We start from the raw sequence: 23576 nt of genomic DNA, 5'->3' as shown, positions 1-23576 counted from the left end.
ATGCCGAGAATTAGGGACAAGAATTGTTAGAAGCTGCAGTGACTACAACGCTATAAAGAATGAAAATGCACTTACTTTCCCTTCACGTCTCTAGTACATACGGTCATACGGAGTAGCATTCATAACTCGCTTGTTCTGGATGCAGAGTCATAACATGTTTTATGGGATTGCAATGCTATATGACAGAAAATATTTCTAATTTTGGGACGAATTGGCTGAGAATAAATGACTGATTAGATTGATGTTTTTCGTTTGCATTCTTGCATCTTTGGATGTTGGTTGGTCACTTGTTGAGGTACCTTTACAGAGCTTGTACTTCTGAAACTGTTTTCCGGGAGAAAATTGACGGACCAATTGCCTCAACAAACAAAACTAGTTATTTTCAAAAAAGTCTGAATACTGAGATTTCGATTCATCAAACCTTTACAATCAACCTTGAAACAATGAAGCGAAACAAAGCCTAAATAACCAAAGGACAAAGAATAAACAAGTTGACTGTAGCTCAACTAGAATTGATTCCATAGGAGCAAAGGCAGCGAAAAAATGGGTCAGTTTCTAAAGATCACAGACAGTAACTAACTCGGAAAATCTCAATAATGGCATGTATTCAAGTCACATGAAGAGGCACTATTACATGCAGTGATGGAGCTACCCTCCTATGCTTCCAGAGATGTTAGTTGAATCCTAAGCCAAAGAGATAATTTGGTAATACATGTACCTCCTGCGGCAAAGAGATGGGTCTTGACTCTCGGTCCCCCAGAAAACAATATGTCTATGTAAGTGCCAAAGACTGTTGTTGATGGTGTAAAATTGCAGTCTTTCAGCTCACTACCTGCCCTACAACACTAGCCGCCGAAATGATCTCCTTTGAATGCATAAATACTCCCTAAAACACTAGCCGCTGAAATGATTTCCTCTGAATGCATAATTACTCTGCTTTCACGTACTGTTGCCGGTCAATACCTGGCCTCCTGCAACTGTTCAAACCAGAAAAAATGTCAACTGTCAACACATCACAAGTAATCAAATAAGGTCAGGTCTCACAAAAGTTTCTTGTGAGACTATTATTAATACATGAGCCTGTCTCTTAAGGGACTAACTGGCGGCTTTTAGATAACGATTTGGCATCGACCATGCAACTATGAAGAAACACGCAATTCTGAGTGAAACTAACTTTAAGACTAGTCCAAGTTCAACATTCAAAATAGCTCCACAAAATTCAGAAAAGTTCAGCTTAATTCTGAGACATGCTTCCTAAAAGGACCATAAAAATAAGTCTAGTAAAAAGAAAAAACACTTGGCAAGACGCCCTTGGGCCATACCAAGAAGTTTTGGAATCAGGAGAGATACATCTAACAAAAAAGATGAGAGAAAGTCCGACAACAGCTTTTCGAACTGATCTCACTTGAGCAGTAAATAATAAAATGAACTCTTTTTAATTCGAAACTGACAAATGTAATCAGCTAATAAGAGGGAGTACTAGCATTGGTCCTCTGCCTATAGAACAACATTACCCCATTGCCTCGAGGGGTCCGGCAAATGGGGAAGCAAAGAGGGTCAGAAAGGCAATTAGGCAAGGCTGTACACGAATGACCTGAAATGAAAATTGTGTCGAGAATTGTATTGAATGACTGTTACTTCACTATACACAGAAGCACAACTAGTTTAGTGAGTCATTTTGCTTTATTCCAACATAATCAGAAAGAAGGAGTCTTTGGCTCTATTGGAAATGAAAGCTAATGATCCTTATATATGCATACAAAATTCCAACGAGAGATTAATTCTCCCTTAGGCCTCGCAATATTAGTTTCAAATACTTGTGGACAGTGGACAAAAAGCGGTAGAGAACTCATATATATCAGACATATTCGACAAACCTGAAGCTTGAACAGTCTTATCACCCTCTGAAACCACAACATCCTCTGACTCCCTTACAAAGACCTGCAAAACGAACCAAAACTGTTTTTAACTCCGATACTAGAGGAAGTAGCTGATAAACATATCTCTGCAACTAATTGAAAGAATCAATTTAGTAGTACAGTAATTAGTCAATTAACAAAGAACCCTTTTTTTTGCTTTAGGGAGGAAATAGTAAAATATTCCAGAAATGCCCGAAGGCATTTAAAAAGATTATAATAGAACGACAAAGGAAGTCAATCCAACAAAATCCGATTGACGTGATTTTATTACTGAGAATCATATTATCATTCCAAGGGCCAGTGATGAATTTATGCCAGCACATCAACATCTTTACCACTTGTTTGGATGAAAGGGTTTGGGGGCAAGGGACGGCCACAATTTCCATTGGTTAACAAACTGGTGTGGAGGATAAAAATATGGGGGGAACATTTTCCTCCCTCCAAATCAAATCAAAATCTTCCCAATGTAAGAAGGATTTGGAAAGAAAACACCATTGGTACATGTTAGCCACGACGGTACGGAAATCAGATAATATATTCTAGCTTTAGTGATAAGCTATTGACTGTGTACTAGGTTTAGTAAGAAAGCTTTTGACCTCTGATAGAAATATATCGGAAATTCGGAACGAAGCGTTCTAACCTCCTGTAGTTGGCCCAAACTAGTAGGTTCTGTTTCCTTTAAGGCTGACGAAGTCACTTCGGCACAAGATCTTAAGAAAGTATCTTGTTTCTCATTCATCTTTGGCGTAACATTTTCGGCATCACTTTTTCTGAAGAAATCAATTAAATTCAGGAAGAACCCTTACCGTAAGCAAAATGGAATGATACACACGGGAACACATATAAAAATCTATGTAATTTTGACACTTCACTTTGGCAGAATGTGGCGTGAACATTCTAACATGACACGCAACACTTCAACACTCATTTTAGACCAAAAACATGGAGCTTTTTCACAAAGTCGTGCCTAATCCAACAATCAATTGCAGCCAATTTAAAGTAACATACATACAAAAAGGTCTGAAATATTACTCATTAGGATTCAAGTTATCAGAGGAAGAAGTCGAAAAAAGAATTCCCCGAAAAGGCTTCCCATCAATTATAGTTTCAATGGTTATCCCGTTTGCAAAGTTTTTGGTTACTTTAGCTTGAAATGTTCTTTTCCCAACTGGAGGCCGGTACATGTTGAGATGAAAATACTGCCGACCTGAAAATAAAACATGATCTTAAATAATAGTTTACTATAACTCATCGATAATAGAAGAATATTAATAAACTACGAAACATAGAAAAATTCACTAAAACGGAGAATGTGATAATATAAATGAAACCATGATAAGTTTTTCCAGGGCAACGGTCCATCTAGGTCTGAGACTCTTGACATGAAAATAAGTCATGGCGTACTGGAGTAGTCCAATTAGTATTTTGATAAAGATACAAACAGTGGTAGACCAAATGAAATACAAGTTCACCACTGAGTCTTCTTGGGATTCTTTTCTCCCTCAGGCCCCCCAAGTTACAAACGATATAGCCAGTGACAATCAGCACTTCAGCCTAGATTAAAAAATATCTTATCTATAGTTAAACCACTTAATGATTTTGAAACATAAAGTGTATTCAGAGTTCATGAGCGCAAAAAAGCTTAGATGTCTGGATTCTGAAAAATAACTCATCAACAACGTTACTCAAGTGCCTCAAAGGCTCCCCGCCATGGCAAGGTAAGGTGGGTCAGATCTACGCAATCTTATCCTATAATATATATATATATATATATAACACAAGAGAGGATGTTTCCCGATGACATGTAACAAAAACTGCACCACAATTGTTATTGACCGGCTACTACTTCACACTTAGAAAAGGCGTAAACCCTTTATTGAGTCAGTTTGCTTTATTCTACTATTATATTCCAAAATCAGAGGATTGCTATACGTATTGGAAACAAATGGAAAATAGTACGAACTAAATCTAAGTACCAATTTCTAGCATACATTTGTCTTCATATTTCCCCAAGGGGAAAGAGGATCAAGTCTAACTAATAGAGCACCCAGCTTATGATAACTACTCAAGAGAGATATCATACTACAGTTGCTACCCAGCAGAATGTCATATAAACAAAGCTAATAAATGCCAGGGGGGAAAAATTGACAATACAGCAAGAGATAAGTTATCGTACTCTGATGACTGTTATATGGCAACGACAATGGACTTCCATGATCACCCGTCGTTATGGTTACAAGTGCTCTATCATTTTCTGGGTACAGAACATTTTGTTCCTGACTCTGCATACTAAGTTGCTTTCTATGAGATAATTTCTCCAACCTTCGTTCATCTCTTCCATCATCTCGTTCGAGTTCTGATATTGAAGTTATATTTAATCAGCTTTATAATTCAAACCCCATGTATCCCAATTTAATTGAATATTAAACTCACTATAGCAGAAGATATTTCATCAGCGCAGACAATAAAGAACCTGTGTTCAAGTAGTACATGTCGTCCAACGCTTCCAGATTCCTATTACAACCACCTATGAAGAATAAAACGCCTTTTTTTGATGGATCCAGACAGTCACCGGACATTGAAAATCTGGCAGAAGGCTTATCTCCATGGGGATTAATTCTTGTCCAAATACCAGTGTCTGAACAATGCATTAACGACAGTAAGTTGAATATAATAATATATACTCCATCAGTGTAAAGGTGGTAATTGTAGAAGCAAGGACAGAAGTTGATCAGAGAAAATATACTACCCGGTAAAAGCATCAAAATAACTGCGAATTTTTTGTAGAGAATGATAGAAGTGACAAGACCCAAGTTAAAAACTGAAGGCCGAGACTCATTTTTCGTAAATACACAATTCTTCAAAAGTTGGACCTCTGTCAAAGTTTCCAGCCTTGAAGAGTGTCCAAAAATCGCAGCTTGATAAACAAAAACAGGTTCATCTAGCTGGCAATATTAACCCATGGAGCATAGACCCCTAGCTATTTAGCATTCCAGAAAGATGGGCCATCTGGCAGCTTGGCCCTATTTCCTTTTGTACCACAAGTGCCAAGTTCTAATACCCCAAAGTATAAGTATACTATCTATTTATTTATACATTTTGGTCACTTAGAAAAGGAGGAAAATGGTAAAAACAAATAATCAAGTCCAATTTGAAGAATAATTTCTCAAAATCAAAGGCTTCGGCCATAGATGAGGATACAAAATTGTTCCTCAATCTTCGACCAAAGGGTCTAAAGGATCAATTTGACCGAGAATGAATCAAATGTATACAACAACTGATGTCTTTCAAAGTGGTGGTATAGTCACTTCCAAACAGAAATTTGTTGATACAAACAGTCAAGTTACAATAATCATTAGTTGTAGAGAATACGAGATCTCTTTTCACTCACCAACGTCAAGCATGTAAAGATCATCATACAGGTTCTGATCATCGCTGAACCCTCCAAATACAAGTATGTGTTTGCCAAAACCAATACTCGAATGTCCAGCACGTGGCGGTAACAACTGTCCGGCAGTGTTCAGCTCTTTCCATACAAGAGTATCTGTTCCAACATAGACGAAATCTATATGAATGCACATAGAGCAATTAAAACCATAAATAAACTACTAAATTCCTTATCCAAGTTAAATCTTCACGATTTTAGACTCTTTTTTATGCCCAAGTGCTGAAAGAAGGTGAATAAATGTAAAAATAGCAGTGCAATCTTACCCTGGAAGATTAATTACAGTATCTCTGACTCAGTTTAAATATGCGACAGTTTTACTTTATGCCCCTACGGTCTTTACATACTATGACCATTACAAGCCTGAGTAGCTTCCAATATCAAGTTACAGCTGGAAACATTCTGTCTAGCGTGTAATTTTTTTTTTCTCCCTTTCTTTCTAGTGAGTGAGCTAACATTTCAAGTATTAGTGTGCCCAGTGTAGCCACTTATGAATTATGATAAGCTACACATATAAATATTTCATAAAATTAATCGTGGAGCCCAAGCACCTCAGAAAAGGAACAACACCTGTATCAAGGACATGAACATCGGACAAATAATAATCACGCTCATCTTGACCGCCAATGACAATAATTTTGTTACTCCAGGATGAACATGTATGGCTATCTCGTGCAGCTGGCGGAATGCCTGAGGTCACTGCACGCTGCCATACAAAACTCTCTGCAAATTAATAGACATGTAAACATTTATTCAGTTATTCTTGATGCAGCTATGATTGCCAGTGTATTAATAATTTACTACTGAAAATTTGAGCCTTTGATATTCTAAATAAGGACACCATCAACGAATTAGTATAAGGAAAAACTATACCTAGTAATATTGGTGGGTTGAGGTCTTTACAAAATTACACCTAGATGACTTAAGACTTATGACTCGGCAACTCCCTTATAGGACCGTCCTATAGCATAGGACTGGTCCCAAAAGGAGCATAGTCTAATGTTAGATTTAATTAAATTTATATTTTAAATATATATTGATAACCCGATATCTTAGGATGAATATGGACATATTTAAATATGCAAGTTATCAAAATAAAATATTAAGTTATCAAATAAAATATCTTTTTATATGTTTATTAACTAATTTAGGTGGACATCTTGTTATTAAGCTAGTCTTATGGATGAAATGGTCTTATGCAACAATTTGTGCAAGTAAAACTCACAGCTTTCTATATAAGAACCAGTTTCTGACTTTTAATCATCTATATGAGTATTTTACTTTGGGTGGTGATTTTCGCAGTACGTTTTTTACTCAATTTAGTACAACTTTTCCCATATTACCCTTGTCATTTCTCCCTAATTTTTTCTACTCTCAATTTACTCATCCATCTCCAATCTCCTCCCTCCCACCACAAGTCCATAACACACAACCGCCTGCTACCGCCAGTCCGCCACCACTTGCCACCGCCGCGACCCATCATCACCAGCCAGATTAACGCACCAACACAGTGTACTTGCATTGGTAAAAAAGGGATATTCTAAGGTGTAACCCCGAGTTTTTCAGTTTTCTATGTTGTACCCCTACATTTTTGAAATTCTATGGTGTACCCCCTACACTCTATACATTAGTCTATACTCTATACCATGACCTTATTTATCGTCTTTGCTAACTTAGTTTCTTAATTGATCTTTAAATCGTTTATTTACTATTCCAATTACTCGATAATCTACTCATTTACTGATTATTAGTTCACCGAATTACCCATTGACCCACCAAATAGTATACGAATTTAACTCAAATTCATCAAATCTCCATTATCATTTCATGCTTCATAACGGAGGTTTTTAATACTAGTTTGTACTTATTAAAAGTGATTTATGATGCTTCTCATATAAGATGGGTATACAACATTAATGAGTCAAAATAAAGGTCAATGTACGGTTGTTTGATAGTAATAAAGTAAGTGGAGATATGAAAGAGGTCATGATGGAGAAATAAGTAATAAGTTTAGGGGTACACCATAGAATTTCAAAAATGTAGGGGTACAACATAGAAAATCGAAAAACCCGGGGGTACACCGGAAAATATCCCAAAAAGGGTAAATAAATGGATAAATAATGTACTACATTCACAACATCAATCAAAGGCTCAACCCCCTTTACTACCACGTAGCACCCCCACCGCGATCAACACCCACTGACCGGCGACCAGCAACCTCCCTCCCCTCCTGTGACCCATCGTCCCCAACCGACGACCCACTTGCCTTCTCGAATCTCAGCCACCGATTGAACCCTCCACTAAAAGAACCCTACCAACCACCACACTTCACGTCGCACCTCCACCCTCACTGCCTCTCCCCCACGGGTCGTCCCCTACTGCCACCCTCTATCTGTGCCACCAGTTGACCACCCTTTAACAATCATTGCTTAACCCTAAAATTAACCCAACCCATAAATAATAAAGGAAGGTATAAAAAGCATAGAAAAAATTATTAATTTGATCTATAATTGCAATTTATGAATCAAATACATGTTCTCCATTGAAATTATAGTACATAAGTGATGATTTTTGATTAATACGGGAGGTTGAATTGTTAGGGAAGGGTAGCCAAATGGAAAATACGGTGTAAAAAGTACTGAGATGAGTAAAAAATGTACTGCGAAAATAAACTACTTTTTTTATATATCAATTATAAGTTTTAGATGGCCGAAAGTTAAAAGTCAGCTCACTAAGAAACTAGTAAATTAGGAGTACGAGTGTACTACTCAAGTCGTGAGTTATAGACTTATAAGCCACTGAGAAGTATTTATGTAAACATGAAGCAGCCTACATGTAATTTGCCCTTAAGTTCGCAATCTTCAAAGGTTTATCTGTGCTAAATTCAAACAAAATCATTGAGGTACATATCATCGGGCCTATTGTATACAATTAATAAAGATCACTTAACAAAACTAGGAACAGAACACCTCAAACAAATCTTTGAGAGGTGTAACCGCAACAACAACAACAACAAAAAGCCTCTATAAGTAGCTACTGTTACAGATCACATCAAAAATAGGAACAGAGAACTTACCAGTATCTAATATATAGAGATCATTATAATGCACCTCATCCGAATTGTCCATAGATTTACCACATCCACCAAAAATGAATAATCTTTTACCAACTACTGCTGCACTATGGCCTTCCCTTGCCTCTGGAGCATCACCTCTCACATATGGACATGTCCATGTATTTGACACTAAACAATTGTATGAACTTCGTTAAACATCAGAAATCGGTCACACACAGCATACCATAATAATTCAACAATAGTAACGCAGCTAAATCTAAAAATAATGTAGTTATTTTGTTTCCAAATATTTCAAAATTTTGGGGTAGGGGGAGTTCTTCCATTCTATGGAATCTAGGAAATATCAACAATTCCTAAATGAACTTACAAGTATTAAAAACTTGCAAATCTTTAAGAGGTTTAAGCCCATCTGTCCCACCAAACACAAATAGATTATCATTTACTGTTGTGCAAGTATGACTGTCCCTTGGAGTTGGTGGTGCCCCTTTTACGACTATCTCACTCCATGTTTCAGATTCTGCAGAAGAAAAGAAGCCCCGACAATATAAGCATAAGAAAATTTAACAGAAGACACCTGAAAGAGAGAGAACAAAAGAAATTTGAAAGGCCGGAGTGGACCAGATAACACAAACTGTAATTTAAAGCTTCCTATAAATCATTAGGAAAGAAAAAAGCACTGAAAACAAGTGATAGAAGAAAAAGAGGACATACATTTCTTCTACATAGATAATGGATCCTAAACAGGTAGATCGAAACAAAGTGAACTCAATACCTGATAGGGTACTACCAAGTATAATGAGGAAAAAAAAGTCGAGACCACTCGGCTACATTCTTAAGACTTCTTTCCAATTTTATTCGTTAAGGCCTCTTAAACAGCATTGAGAATTCCATATGTTGCCTTCCCTAGTCCAGTATAAATATCGAATAGTACGTCCATGGAGTATGCTTTCACACACTAAACTACTCCATAATAAAATACTAAAGTAGAAGTGAGATTTGCACTCTAATTCCCTTTAGTTAAGAGACTTGAGATAGGAACAGTTATTTACTTCTTTCCAGAGTTTCCACCCCCCAATTCATCAGTAATTACACCCTACGGATAAAATAAAATGAATGATATAACAGAAAAAAAATATGGGCTGACATTTGTATCATTTAGCAACATTCCACCAAACCAGAATGAACTACTGTATTCAGACATATAGACCACTAAAATAGATACTGAATACTTAAATCCGCATAAATCCAACAACAACAACAACATCAGAGCCTTAATCCCAAAATGATTTGGGGTCGGCTGACATGAATCATCCTTTAGAACCGTCCATGGGTGAACGCACACCTCAAAATGCGAAAATATAGAAAAGAAAAAGTGAAAAACAAAAGGCCAGTGAAACATAATACAAAAGAAGATAAACTTAAGGTTTTAAAATCGAAGTCCGGATTTCTTTTATAAAAACTTCGAATTTAAATCGAGAATAAAGATTAAAACGATTTTGAAAACCGAAGTAAAACTTAAGGGCCGGGAAAACCTTAAAAGTGAACAAGGTATTAATATATAGGAAAGATGTGGGTAAAAAAGGTGTAATAAAACTGAAAAGAACAAATACATTTTTAAAAAGTAAATAAAAAACATTAAATATTTCAAATGTCAAATACTAAAAATCCACATGTATCATTTCCCTCCATTGTGCCCTCTCCATCACCATTCCCTCATAAAGCCAGAGAAATCTCATATCGTGCTCTATCACTCTGTGTTGGTCTCCCTCTACCCCTAGCAACCTTTTCTGTTCCTAAGGTCTCCAGCATCCAACATCCAACATCCGTCCATAGGTCTCCTTCTCACATGGCCAAATCATCTTAGTCGGTTTTCCATCATCTTGTCCTCTATTGGCGCCACTTTCACCTTTTCCCTAATCACCTCATTCCTTAAACGATCTTTTCTTGTATGACCGCACATCCCCCTCAACATACGCATCTCCGCCACACTCATCTTTTGAATGTGACAATGTTTCACGACCCAACACTCGGAGCCGTAAAGTAAGGCAGGCCTAATTGCCGTGTGATAAAATTTCCCCTTTAATCTTTAGGGCATATCTGTATCACATAAAAACCCTGAAGCACTCTTCCATTTCAACCATCCCGCTATAATTCGATGAGTCACATCTCCGTCCAACTCCCCATCTTTTTGAATAATAGATCCTAGATATCTGAAGAAATCCGACCCCTCAATAGCATTCCCATCGAAAATAATACTCCCCACCTCTGTCGATCTTTAGCCTAAACCCACAAGTCTCCAAAGTATGCCTCCACAATTCCAACTTTCTCTCAACCCCCACTTTCGTCTCATCAATCAACACAATATCATCCGCAAACATCATACACCAAGGGATGTCGTCCTGGATATCCCTTGTCAACTCATCCATAACTATAGCAAAGAGAAAAGGACTAAGTGCGGAACCTTGATGCACCCCAATGGTAATGGGAAATTCTTTCGTTCTCCCAAAATTAGTGCGAACACTTGCACTAGCCCCCTCATACATGTCATTTATGTAAATATATTTTCGAGACACACCCTTTCTCGCCAAAGCCCACCAAAGTACTTCTCTCGGTACCCTATCATATGCCTTTTCCAAGTCAATAAAAACCATATGCAAGTCTTTCTTCTTGTCCCGATGGTGTTCCATCAATTGTCTCTTGATAAAAATCGCATCCATAAATCCGCATAAATCCACACAAATTTATTTCCTACTCATTCATTCACTAATGCCCCAATACCTTTTGCCTTAAGAAAGATAAGGGGGTCGGTAGCAAGCATAAAGAGCTGTCAAAAGCTGGTCTGACTTAAGAAACCTTACCCGAACGTCCAAGAACTAAATCCAGTGAAACACCAAAATTTGATAAACCAGAATTTACCAGACCCTAGGCCAAATAGATGACCGATGCAACCTGAGATGTCCCTTCCCACCCCGAATCAAAACTGTCCCAGATGAAAATGAATCGGCCGACTGACAGCCCTGCAACGAATTAGCTTAATATTGAGCCAAATTAGATCTATTCGATATTTAACTTGGTAATTTTACTTAATAGAACAAGATATAGACTTTACGGTAGCCTATACATGTAACCATCTTTCTGAATTTGAAAACACACTATGAAATATCGACTGATAACCTGACCCGACAACAACCAGAAACAAACCAATCTCGGCGTGGCTGAATTAAACCTACTCAACCCAATGGATGATATTGACCCAGCTAAAACCGGATATATGATATATCTGACTTGGCTTAAACCGACCTGAGCTGTTCTACTGCCACCTCTATACCCCATAATGAAAATTTGTTGGATTGTTGGAAAATGCATTGAGATTTGAGATAGAACAAAATGATTAATTCTGTCTGAGAGATTCACAGAACAGAGGTGTATGACTGTATGTCAGTATCAATCAACTCCATAAGACCATAACATATCAAAAAACCCATGTTAAAAAATACTCATGTCACGCAATTGCACAACACCACCCACAATTTCTATCTTTCCAACAACTTCAGGTCCGAAATTATATCATACAGTATAAAAAACAAAATACAAACAGCAACACGAATAACTAAAACCAAAAGGTAGCAGTCGCGGGTTCCTTGTCATCTAACAAAAAAAAAAACAAAAATAACAGCAATTCAAGCTTACGAAACACCCATGTCACATAATTGCACATATAGTATGAAAACAAAATACAAGCAGTAACATGAATAACCAAAACAAAAAAGGTAGCGATTTCGGGTTTCCTTGTCATCCAACAATAACAGAAATAAAGAAAGAAACTTTACCAGTATGAAAAACATGAAGTTTATTAGAGTGAGAGTTATCAGGGCCATAACCACCAAACACATACACCATTGTACCTCCTCTAACAGCATTACAAGTGTGGCCCCACCTCTTCCCTGGCCCCACACCTCCCTTCACTCTCTCCCACCTCATTTTTCCTTTTTTTTCTTTTATATTTTAATTAAAATTAATAATTGAAGGTGTTGGGTTTTCTGGGTTTTTGTCTGTGTTGTTGCACCTGAAAATTGACTGAGAATTAAAGTAAAATAGGGATAGAAATTGGACAATTAAGAAAATAAAATCCTGGGTTTTTAAATTGTAAAATTGGGGTGTTACAAATTGTTGTATAGATGTTAATCTATGATTTGGAATGTGAGTTTAGATTTGATTTTAGTTGGGAAGAAAAAAATTGCGAATTTTTGTTAGAGTAATGGATGACTTGGTGAGTGTAGAACACAAAGGGAGTTAACAAGTGTAACAATTGACAATAGATACAATAGTTTAGGGATTACAATGGGTCGGATTTTTATTAGACGAAGTTTTATTATTAAATACTACTCGATGGATAAATCCGACCGTTTTATATGGGATAAAATTTGTAGATTAGGTAATATATCTAGGTGATTTCGGTGATTACATGAGTCGGATTTTTGTTAGATGAAGTTTTTTTTCAATAAATACCTACCCGATGGACAAATCCGTCCATCATATGGGATAGAATTCGTAGATTAGGTAATATATTCAGAGTACTAGTTAAATACTACTCGTTGGATAAATCCGTTTTATTATATGGTATAGAATTTGTAGTTTAGGTAATATATACTAGGTGATTTATCGAAGTATTTAAACATACTTAATCGGAAAACAATTGATGGTAGCTTTAGTGTTGGCATGGTCGATCGACGACCTTGACTATTAAACCAATCATATCCTCCTTGTCGTTCCACTGGTTCGATCAATTTGATACATTCATATTCCATGGGCTTTTTTTTGTGAAATGGTTGGATCAATTTGATAGATTCGTGTGAAATTTTTGAGAACCGAGACATTTTTGCTGAATTGGCGGGAGTATAATATTAGGTGATGAAAGAAAGTGGGTCGGATGAAGCTTTGCCGAATATGGTCTGAATTGTCAATTGCCACGGGCTTTTAGGAAGTTAGAAGTTGTCATCCATACTTTGACAAATGCTCGTGAATTTCACGGAACAGGACACGGTCCCTGATAAATTGGCGTGAGTTAAGCTAAAGGCACTACATGAAGATCTCGTTCGAGCACAAATCCCTTCAACATTACACGTTGAGGTTCGAACCTTGGCCTTGCTAAAAATACATTAGCCTAAATAAAGCATGAGAATTTAGGGTCTAACTAAAATGAGCAAAGCAAATCCTAATAAAATGATATACGTAATAGTTAGAATCGAAAGCCCCTGCCCTTCTTCAGTTGAAGCCATGCAGCTGCTGCAACTGCAGCACCTCCCAGGTGAGCTGATCCCGATATTTGCTGATCGCCCTGCAAGCACATCAATATGAACAATTACAACATTACCCCCAATCTCCCGCCTATCACAAAGCAAGTGGTCAGGATCAATGGTGTAACTAGAAAATTTCAAGAACCATCAGGTATAACTTAGTGGGGCCTATATACGGAGTATAACAAAAGTCCGCAAAAGTTCTACTCATACAAAACATCTTTACACTAAATTAAATAAACAGTCTTGCGACTCCACAGTTAATCGTCACTGGGTCCGACAGACATAGTTTGCCCCCCTTGGAGTATGTTTTGCAAATGACCAATGCTGAATATTACTTCCGACCATTTTCTGACCTAACAGAAAACAGACAGTGCCGATCCAACCAAACCCGATTTGTGAAGCTTGAGTTTTGTTACAACCAAAGTATGCGATGTTCGTGAGCAGGTTCAGAATAACACATATGGGCAACTCATAATAAACCAACTTTTTAAAGGTTTCAAGGTCAATATCTTCAACACTAAAACTTTGGAGAGTTAATAACTTAATATGTTACTTCGATAATTCACTTTGGCTACACGTCGCCTTTTGGAAACTCCAACCATCCGTCACGATATTCTGTACTTTTTTCGTCGGACAACACAATTTATTTATTTTTGCAAAAGATAGCCGTGTTCAACAATCACGGCAGGGTGAGAGTAACATGCGAGTTAATATTCATGGAATTCGTGAGTTCATTCATGATATAAATGTAAAAAAAAAACTAAACAGATAAATGAATAGGCAAACCAGCATACCTTTACCATCCTCAAGACATCTTGGCCGATTAGATAGATACCCTAATATCCATACAATTGATAAGTAATGGCAAGAAGAATGACCAAACAAGTAGCACATGATTTATTTAAAAAAAAAAAAAAAAAAAAGGGATCTTACCAGTAAAATCGCAGGGACTGGTATGAAAAAGTCAAACATGAGTGTTGCCCTTGGAAAAAGGAATATATCAAGAAGCATGATGGCATTCACCGCCCCACTCGCACCCTAAATGCAGTTGAAGTCAAGTCACCATTTTGCAAACGAGAAAATGTCCCAAGATTTACCGAAAGTGGCATTGAACTAGTGAAGTACGAAGAACAATTTATTGATATATTAGTTGGAAAACTAATCTTTAAAAGAAAGTGAAACTTTAGACTAATAAAGCAAACATAAGGCATGTCAAAGGTTTAGACAATGACCTAAGAACTCAATCCAAATCATGGAAAAACGGACCTTTTACTTTGGCTCTACGAAGAGAATCCATCACTACATTCAATCTCACAGACTAAAACTGGTTTCTTGACATTCTCCTAAGGGTTCTCAATTTACATTAGTGTGTTTTCCAATTGTCCCCACAAACAAGAGATTTAAAAAAATTGTACAAGAAATTTGGACAACTGATACCAAATCAACTCAAAGAATAATCAAAGATGGCATTGTTATTAAGTGCACACAAGCAAGGCCAACCTTGATCACGTCTTGTGCTAAAAGTGAAAACTGGTAAGAAGATACCTATGCTACTCGATAAAATAGCAGGACAAAAATACGATTGATAGCAAGCCACATTAGTAAGGGAAAGCCCTACACTAAACTATTCTGTCCTTCTGGTAAAAGAATATGGTTCATATATCTTAGTACTTCCAAATTCCAAACAGAAGGCTGGACATCAATATCTCCTATTCACACATACTTAGCTTATTATCAAAAAGTGCACACGGGGGAAAAAGGAAACGATACATACTGGAAATAATAAACAGAGTTCGTTAAAACTTACCAATCCTGGAACTCTTGAAAAATCCCTTCCAAATGTTCCTTGTTTCTGAAGAGGCCAATATGGACATCGCCATTAAGGATCCACAGAATGTATTATCTTATTGATGGTTAAAACAGTTTAAAGTTGGCTATAGTTGAACTCAAACAACAAATAATAGCCTGGAACTCAACCCAGCCACAGCCCACAGTAGTTCAGCAGAAGGCAAATACAATGTAAGATATGCTTTTAGCGTCTTATGATTGATGTTCAATTCAACATTTAAGAAAAGGCGGAATGTGAGATAAATGATTCCCTACATTTTAAATGGATAAATCTTGAACACTATACCTCAAACATTTTAGCAATAAAGGCATGGTGCACCACATAGAATATTGATCCAACAACAGCACCAGCAAAGTACAGTTTCAGCAAATAGTCAGGTCCCAGATATCTTCCAATCTGCAATGAGAACAATGTTAGTCAGCACAAAATCAGTTTGAACCAGATTCACGGCCACGTAAACCTTAAATATGTGTGTGTCATACAATGTTGTCAAAGATTGTATGATCTGTATCATTTAGCATGGACCACTTAAAAAGGCTCTACCTGAAGTGGGGTAATGTTTCTAAGAAGGTGCCTAAGAATTGCAGAGATATGATACCATTAAACCATGGCCTGGAAACACATTTACATCCAACTACCAGGACTACCATCTCCATCTCAAATCTATTGTTCTCATGTGACTTTGGTGGTCAAACGATATCAACATTGACAAGCAATTTCTTCAGATATGTGCAATGCACAGATTCAATGTACAGTTTGACATGTTTGATCTATTCAATTATCAACTGCTCCTATGGAAATCGGATTGACTACGTATTTGAGCCATAGCCCATGCTTTCATAAAAAAAGCGTACGATTTTACCGATCTAAATCAAGCAGGTTTTACATGAAGAAGATTTGGCTTGGCATGTTCTATTCAATATAGGTAGGAGAAGAAACCGACTCGATATTAAAAAACTAATACACCTCCATTCATATTCATTTTTAAGAATTTCCCAAATATATGAACAGGTTCAATTTTCCTCAATATCAGCTCATGGGCAAGTCGAAACATAGAGAAATTATGAATCACCCGGGAATGGTGATAACGTTCATGACCTACACACAAGCATGCCAAATCAGTACAGTGAGTCAGCCAGGAAGTTCATGACCTATATGCCACAGAAGATACTTCAATACAAGTGAGTTTGTGTGGACGTTCACGGAGCACTAAATACAGAGCAAGTACAGAGTGAAAAAAGGAATTTAACAGGTTAAAATTAGAGAATTTGAATGATGCCGTATTAGAGAAAAATAGGTAAGGAGCATCCCAAATGTATTAAGTGCGAAAACAGCGTAGGTAATACACTTGTATAGTTGTATCTTTAGACAACCAAGAAAAAAATAGTTGAGAATATATGCACAGAGTCAAATGTAAAGGAGAGCACTGAGATGAGGGAAAATTAATTAACGTGAAATTTATAAACAAAGCAGAGCATAAAAAGAGTAATAGAAATGTCACGCGTACACTGCTTCCAAAGAAGTAGAGACCAATCATGTTGGATGCAATATGTCCCATGTCAATATGACTAAATGCAGAAGTGATCAGTGTGTGTACACGTCCACTTTTAATATTGTCCACCGAAATCTGCAGGAAGGTAGCCCAAATCAGAGTGGCAGTTAGAATAAAAACTGATGAACCACATCCAATAAGTATTGAAGTTCTGGAGTAATAACAAGAAGAAAGTGGGGAAATCAAAGACTGGTCAACTGTTGTGGATCCAAAACAATTTCTTTATGAGGTCCCTTCAAATATTAGAGACATATTATGGTAAAAAACTTGCATACTTTAAATTTTTTTAGCACAAACAACGCACAAAATGAACCAAAGATTTAGCTTCCAGGACCTGGAAACTTTGTGGATCCACCTATGCTGGTTAACAACAAACAGAAAAACCTACAAATTTAGCGTAGAGACGTCAAACAAAGACTAACCATAAAGTTTTTGTACATAAAATCACGGTCAAGAACTCGCCACAGTACGAAAACAGCTGCATTGGTGACGATTAAACCTAGAACTATGTTATCAGATGAATAACCTTGGGAATATGAACTCCTGCATACAAGAGACAGAAGAGTCTCAGTACAGAATTCCCAAGAATAGATCAACCAAATAATTATGGAACTGATGTGCCAGGGGACCAATGTCATGTAAGTATACGTAACTAGATTGAAACATTTTATTGTATCTAAGAGTCTCTAAATAAGTAATCCCAGCACTAGCATTTTGGGTTATACATGTCCCATGTCCAGTGCGAGTCGTGTGACCGTGGAATGTTTTTAGAGCCTGAAAGAGTTAACACAAAAGAACTATATAGTATTCAGAATATTTGGTTATAAAATCCTTTAGCGAATCTTGAATATCAAATTTGTTAGACATAGAAACATTTTTTACTTGGAAGGAAGGCTACTTTGGGAAATTTGGACTATTGGTCATTACATGAACACAAAACCTACCTATCACATGGGTTACCGGATTTACTCGACATCACTGAATCGTGAATTGGTTCAAGCATATTCATATTACGTACCGGATGCACAATTCATAACGAACTAGCCAATATTGCCCACCACATTCATCAAAATGAAAATACAAAACAACAAAAGACATTTTTAGCTTTCAATAACCAAAAAGAAGTTTACATTTACAAGAATTAAACCTGCAGAACTCCATCAAAATACATTCAACTAGTGTTTATAACAGGAAACATGATCCTTCTCATTCACAATATATGACACTTTGCAAAGTAACACAAGAAAAAAGGACAACAATACTAACAGTAAACTACATTAACCTTAAACAACTTAAACCCTGTAAACCGTAAAACCTAAACCGTATAATTCATAATGATCAACAAAATCAACACAAAGCCATCAAAATTAAGAGAAATAAACAGCTCCCAACATCATAATTACCTCAATAACACATGAAATTATCTTAATTCTAAGAAAAACTGCATTGAACAATCACTAACAGCAACTAAATTAACCCTAAACAATTCAAACCCCATAAACCCTAAACCCTATAATGTACAATGATCAACCAAATTAACACAACCCCATCAAAATTAAGATAAATCACAGCTTCCAACATCATAATTAACCCAATAATCCATGAAATTAACTTAATTCTAACAAAAATGACATTGAACAATTACCATTTACGCTTCTGAGTGGAAGACCAAGGAGAAGACTTAAACTTTGGAAATTGGGTTTTTAAAAAACAAAGTCTTGAACCCAGAAATGAATTAAAAGTGCCCTTAAAATGAAGAATTGAAGAAAATGATTTGGAAAAAGTAGGGTTCGAGTAAAATCCATAATTTGTTGGGGAATAACAATGCAATTGAGGTTTCGCAGGTTTAGGAACAATGGAGGGAGATCTAGAGAGAGAGTAGAAGGGTTTATAGGAATGATTATGAAGAGAATTGCATGGAATTAAGTTTGTTTTCTGGAGTTTTTCTGAGAAGTGTTTCAAGGTAAGTAGTTTGTTCATTTTTTATTGATTTTCCTCCAAAAACTTGAAACAAAGGAGAGGCCAACCACACAAGGAGAAGCCGGAAGAATGGTCGAGTTTGTTGAGTTTCTCATGCATAGTGGGAAAGAGGTGGTTAAATGCAAATTTGATCGGATACGGTCGGATTTACATGACTATTTTGACGGATTAGTCATGTACTCGTGTTTTACTTGTGGGTTGTTAGGTTTTGGGACGGATTGTCGAGTTGAATGTTAATTTTCGGAAAATATGTCGTTTAAGTCTGTTTTATTTAGGTTCCGGATGAATCGTTTTTAATGGATGTCCCGCCCATGAACAACTAAGGAATGAGATTTATACACAATATACATATTTCATAACTTATACTAGAAAAACCCCCCAAAAAAAAACCCAAAATATAATATATTGTAAATGAAATCCTTTATATATTTATTTTGTTAAATCTTTAGTTACATGAATTAATAATATTTAAAATATTACATTTTAAAGATTTTTAACTTTGAATTAGTTCAATCTCTATACCACCTATAATTGAAATGAAAAGTGTGTCAATTTTTAAGTTTTATGTTGCGGAGTGAATGGAGTTGGAGGTTTTGAGCCATATACTATTTTAGCTCGGTTTGTCTTGATAAGATTAAGGTTATATTTTTGGTGGAATGAGCATATGCACTATTTGTTTGTTAGTTTGACATTGAACCACTTTCTTGCAAAACAGAGGTGCTTTGGGCAGGGTTTTATGGGAGATCAGGGAGATGTTGGAGCTGGGACATTCCGTGTTTCTGTTGCTGATATGGAGATTGAACTCTCTACTGATTCCTCTAATGTCGGTAACACTGGTGGTCTTGCGGGGGTTGGGCCTAGTCAACCCCCTTCTCAACCATGATTGGCTTAACTTGGAATTATAGGGGTCTAAATAATACGTTCGCCCCAACAATTCCTAAACTTCGAGCGTTATTAAGTAATAAGTATTATGATTTTGTTTTTCTTATTGAGACCAAATGTAATGCTAGTAGTATTAATCCTATGTTTGGGCTTTTTGGTTATATAAATAATGTTGGCATGGATGCCAATGGGAGCTCCGGGGGGCTATGGGTGGGATGGAAGAATGAGGCTAAGCTTAACCATGTCTTGACATGTAATAACTTCATCATTTTGCTTGTTGAAAAATATAATGGTCTCTTGTGGTACCTTGTGCTCTTTTATGGGGCTCCATGCTCTCTTCAACATCAAACGGTTTTGAAGGAGTTAGAGTGTCATATTGCCAATTTTAATTACCCGTACTTAATTATGGGAGATTTTAACCAAGTCGAATATGGATGTGATCAGTTGAGTATGAACACAAGGGCTATTAGTGGAGCATATGATTTTAACTTATGGAGGATTAATAATCAATTAGTGGATATTCCTTTCAAAGGACCGCGTTTTACTTGGTGCAATAATAGGAGAGGAGTAAAGAGGGTTTATGAGAGGATTGATCGTTCTCTTGGCTCGAAGGATTGGTTTACTTTGTTCCCGGATACGGGCATAAAACACTATCCAATACAAATATCGGATTATGCACCAATTGAGTTAGACTTACATTTAACGGGAAAACGTGTAAAAAACTTTACAAGTTGGATGCTTGGGTTCTCACGCATGAAGATTGTATTTCTCTCATTAAGGATGTATGGCGCTATCATGTTTGGGGAAACCCGTCTTTTCGAGTCGCAAGAAAACTATCAAGAGTGCGACAATATGTTAAAAAGTGGGCTCTTGATAAGCGATTAGAATGGAAGCAAAAATGGGAGGACTTTGATTTAGAGTTGGAAAGGGGTATGGATATGGCAATTACAGAAGGGAATGATGATTACTATACAAAAACGAATGAGGGGGTTCGTGAGTTTGCTAAAGCACCAGCGGTTTTTTGGCGCCAACGGGCGAAATTGAAGTGGATGGTGGAGGGGGATACTTGTACTAAGTACTTTTTAAATTGGGGTCAAAGGCCGGACATGGAGGAATTTTATCCTTGGGATTAAGGATACTAATGGTCTATGGGTTTATGAACCTGAGCTTGTTGGAAATATGTTTCATGATTCGTTTTTTAATCTGTATAATTCGACTCACATGATGGATGATGATACTAGATTGGCGAGTATGGAAACTCTATTGGGTAACTTCACAAGAGTTGTTACTAGTGATGATGGTGATATCCTAAATTGTCTATTCACAGCCAAAGAGGTTCGATGCGCTGTTTTTCAGATGGGTGCGCTTAAGTCTCCGGGTCCAGATGGTGTCTCGGCTATTTTTTTACCAAAAATGTTGGCATTTTATTAAAAAGGATGTCACTAAGGCGGTTCTATCTGTGCTTAATTCGGGTGTGGTCCTTAAGGAATTAAATCGAACTTTCATTACTTTGATCTCGAAGTGTGACAATCCGGAGGGGGTAGGCGACTATCGCCCTATTAGCTTGTGTAATGTGTTCATGCGAATTATTTCCAAATGTATCACAAATAGCTTGGCCAAGGTGATGGATTACTTGGTTGGTGAGTTTCAGAATGCTTTTGTTCCTGGCAGGCATATCTCGGATAATGTTTTGCTTGCGCATGAAGCTCTTTATAAGATAACTTCTCATAAAAAAAGGAAAGTATGGCCGTTTTGCTTTTAAGGCAGATATGAGTAAGGCCTATGATCGGGTAAGATGAGATTTCCTTCAAGCGGTCCTTATTAAAGTAGGTTTTTCAGAGCGAATGGTCAAGTTGATTATGAACTGTGTTACGACGGTGTCGTATCAGGTCCTCCTTAATGGGGGCGCCATTACGATTATTCAACCCCAAATGTGGATTAAGGCAAGGAGACCCCTTGTCTCCTTATCTTTTCGTTCTTGGTATGGAAGCCCTTTCATGTAGTTTGGATAGGGCACAGTTAAATGGGTCCTTGATGGGTATAAGTCTGTGTAGTGGTGAGCAACCACTAACTCATTTGTTTTTCGCGGATGATGCGGTGTTCTTTCTTCATGATCAAGGGAACTCATTCGAAATGTTAAGGGGTATTTTGGAAAAGTATTGCCAAGCGTCGGGGCAGATTATGAATGAAGATAAATTGGGGATTCTTTTTAGTCCTAGTACCACACTCAGGAGTGCGCGTCGAGGATTAAAATGTCTGAAGATTAAAAGCAATAAGAGCCTTGGAAAATATCTAGGATTACCAACTGATTTTCAAGGGTAAAAAAGGGAACTCTTTAAGAGCATTATTGATATTGTGATGAAACGTATCTCATCATGCAATGGGATTTTTCTCTCACCAGCGGGAAGGTTAACTCTGATTTATTCCGTCCTTTCAAATCTTTCCAACTATTTTCTATCGGTCTTTAAAATACTGGTTGAAGAGTCTATCGATCCGAAATACTCAAGAGGGGGGGGGGGGGGTGAATTGAGGATTAAAAACTTTAACCTACTTTTTCGATTGCCAAATCGAAACCTACGTCCACTATTCTCGATTAATAAATTTAGTACCTTTCTACGGATTACAAATTTACTAACCCAACTCGTACAACTAACCTTAGTTGTAACTCAAGTGAGTATCGTTAAATACTCGAGTGACTAACTTACGCTAATAAGAAAGCACTAATGATTCTACTAAAAGTTCACGTTAATGAACGAGTAAGAAATCAAATAAGCACTATTATCTTATAACGATAATGAAAGATCGAATGCACAAGTTTATAAGTCACATGACCTTTTTCGAAAAATAACAAAACGGTTTTCTTGCTTTTAAAACACGATTTTTGCTTTTTGAAAATAAATCAAAGTTATGCTCAAAGGTCTTATTTCTGAATGTAGCAAAGAGTAGAGTATTATAGAACAAGAGGAAGCAAGGCTCACGGTTTCACGAAACCCTAGATGGCCGAATAATATGATATGAAAATAGAATCATATCTTATTATTTTTATCCATAAAATCTTAGGAAAAAATATAAGTTGTTAATAGATTATCTTATCATATATTCACCTAATATTCTTTCCTTAATACTCTAGATATACCGAATGAAAATACGGAAAAATCATAACAACTTTCCTTATTTTATTTAAGCAATCTCTTAGAAAAGATATAGGATAATTATAAGATAATCCAATCAAATATATATTTAATATACTTTCCTTAAACCTTAAGATAGCCGAAATATATGATATGTAAATAAATCATATCATATTGTTTCTATCCTTAAAATCTTAAGAAAAGATAGTGAATAACTAAAAGATACTTTTATCAATTATTCACCTATTATCTTTTCCTTAAATCTTAAGATATGATAAGATTTTTCCATAACAAAAATATCCTTATCATATCTAACCATATCATGCTAAATATAAAAGATATGTTAAGATAATCCTAGAGAATAAAATCTTAACAATAATCAACTTATATTATTAAGCTTACACGAGAACTACACGGCTCATAAGCCTTGTTTTTCGTGAAA

At 36.5% G+C, this 23576-nt stretch overlaps 3 protein-coding genes across 4 annotated transcripts; 1 reads left to right on the top strand and 2 right to left on the bottom strand.

The window, feature by feature from the left end:
- Positions 1-354: 354 nt before the first annotated feature.
- Positions 355-12914, bottom strand: LOC141653240 (uncharacterized). Of its 2 annotated transcripts, XM_074460944.1 has the most exons (11): positions 12271-12914; positions 8808-8957; positions 8441-8608; positions 5935-6087; positions 5311-5463; positions 4393-4557; positions 4096-4275; positions 2952-3126; positions 2560-2689; positions 1878-1941; positions 355-977 (listed from the first exon to the last, which is right to left on the bottom strand). In XM_074460944.1, exons 1-11 carry the CDS (start codon positions 12419-12421, stop codon positions 940-942), a joined length of 1527 nt encoding a protein of 508 aa, XP_074317045.1. In that variant the 5' UTR covers positions 12422-12914; the 3' UTR covers positions 355-939. The 2 variants fall into 2 exon arrangements, 1 of the variants encoding a protein (XP_074317045.1); XR_012547363.1 differs by lacking the exon at positions 2560-2689 and having other exon boundaries at positions 906-977; positions 12271-12741.
- Positions 12915-13464: 550 nt separating this feature from the next.
- Positions 13465-19297, bottom strand: LOC141653241 (RHOMBOID-like protein 12, mitochondrial). Its single transcript, XM_074460945.1, has 8 exons — positions 18787-19297; positions 17564-17684; positions 17097-17216; positions 15875-15985; positions 15548-15592; positions 14674-14778; positions 14535-14576; positions 13465-13778 (listed from the first exon to the last, which is right to left on the bottom strand). Exons 1-8 carry the CDS (start codon positions 19119-19121, stop codon positions 13680-13682), a joined length of 978 nt encoding a protein of 325 aa, XP_074317046.1. The 5' UTR covers positions 19122-19297; the 3' UTR covers positions 13465-13679.
- A 703-nt stretch (positions 19298-20000) lies between these two features.
- LOC141651238 (uncharacterized) lies at positions 20001-21434 on the top strand. Its single transcript, XM_074458957.1, has 3 exons — positions 20001-20643; positions 20763-20996; positions 21103-21434. The coding sequence occupies exons 1-3, from the start codon at positions 20001-20003 to the stop codon at positions 21432-21434; spliced, it is 1209 nt and encodes a 402-aa protein (XP_074315058.1).
- The last annotated feature ends 2142 nt before the right edge of the window (positions 21435-23576 follow it).

This window comes from Silene latifolia, chromosome 4 (assembly GCF_048544455.1).
Source record: "Silene latifolia isolate original U9 population chromosome 4, ASM4854445v1, whole genome shotgun sequence".
Lineage (NCBI taxonomy): Eukaryota > Viridiplantae > Streptophyta > Magnoliopsida > Caryophyllales > Caryophyllaceae > Silene > Silene latifolia.
The sequence above is the reverse complement of the archived record's forward strand: the minus strand, read 5'-3'. Positions and strand labels throughout refer to the sequence as shown.

Bases quoted from the DNA above. Each gene is read 5' to 3' on its own strand.
- LOC141651238 (XM_074458957.1), top strand. From the start codon at position 20,001: ATGATTGGCTTAACTTGGAATTATAGGGGTCTAAATAATACGTTCGCC. The intron at 20,644-20,762 runs GCATAAAACACT...TCACGCATGAAG, and splicing joins TACTTTGTTCCCGGATACGG to ATTGTATTTCTCTCATTAAG. The intron at 20,997-21,102 runs GTGAGTTTGCTA...TTGGGGTCAAAG, and splicing joins AAAAACGAATGAGGGGGTTC to GCCGGACATGGAGGAATTTT.
- LOC141653241 (XM_074460945.1), bottom strand. From the start codon at position 19,121: ATGAACAAACTACTTACCTTGAAACACTTCTCAGAAAAACTCCAGAAA. The intron at 17,217-17,563 runs GTTAGTCTTTGT...ACCTTCCTGCAG, and splicing joins TTATGTACAAAAACTTTATG to ATTTCGGTGGACAATATTAA. The intron at 14,779-15,547 runs GTAAGTTTTAAC...AACTGCATTTAG, and splicing joins TTTCAAGAGTTCCAGGATTG to GGTGCGAGTGGGGCGGTGAA.
- LOC141653240 (XM_074460944.1), bottom strand. From the start codon at position 12,421: ATGAGGTGGGAGAGAGTGAAGGGAGGTGTGGGGCCAGGGAAGAGGTGG. The intron at 4,276-4,392 runs GTTCTTTATTGT...CTTCAATATCAG, and splicing joins CATGTACTACTTGAACACAG to AACTCGAACGAGATGATGGA. The intron at 2,690-2,951 runs GTAATATTTCAG...TGATTTCTTCAG, and splicing joins GATAACTTGAATCCTAATGA to AAAAAGTGATGCCGAAAATG.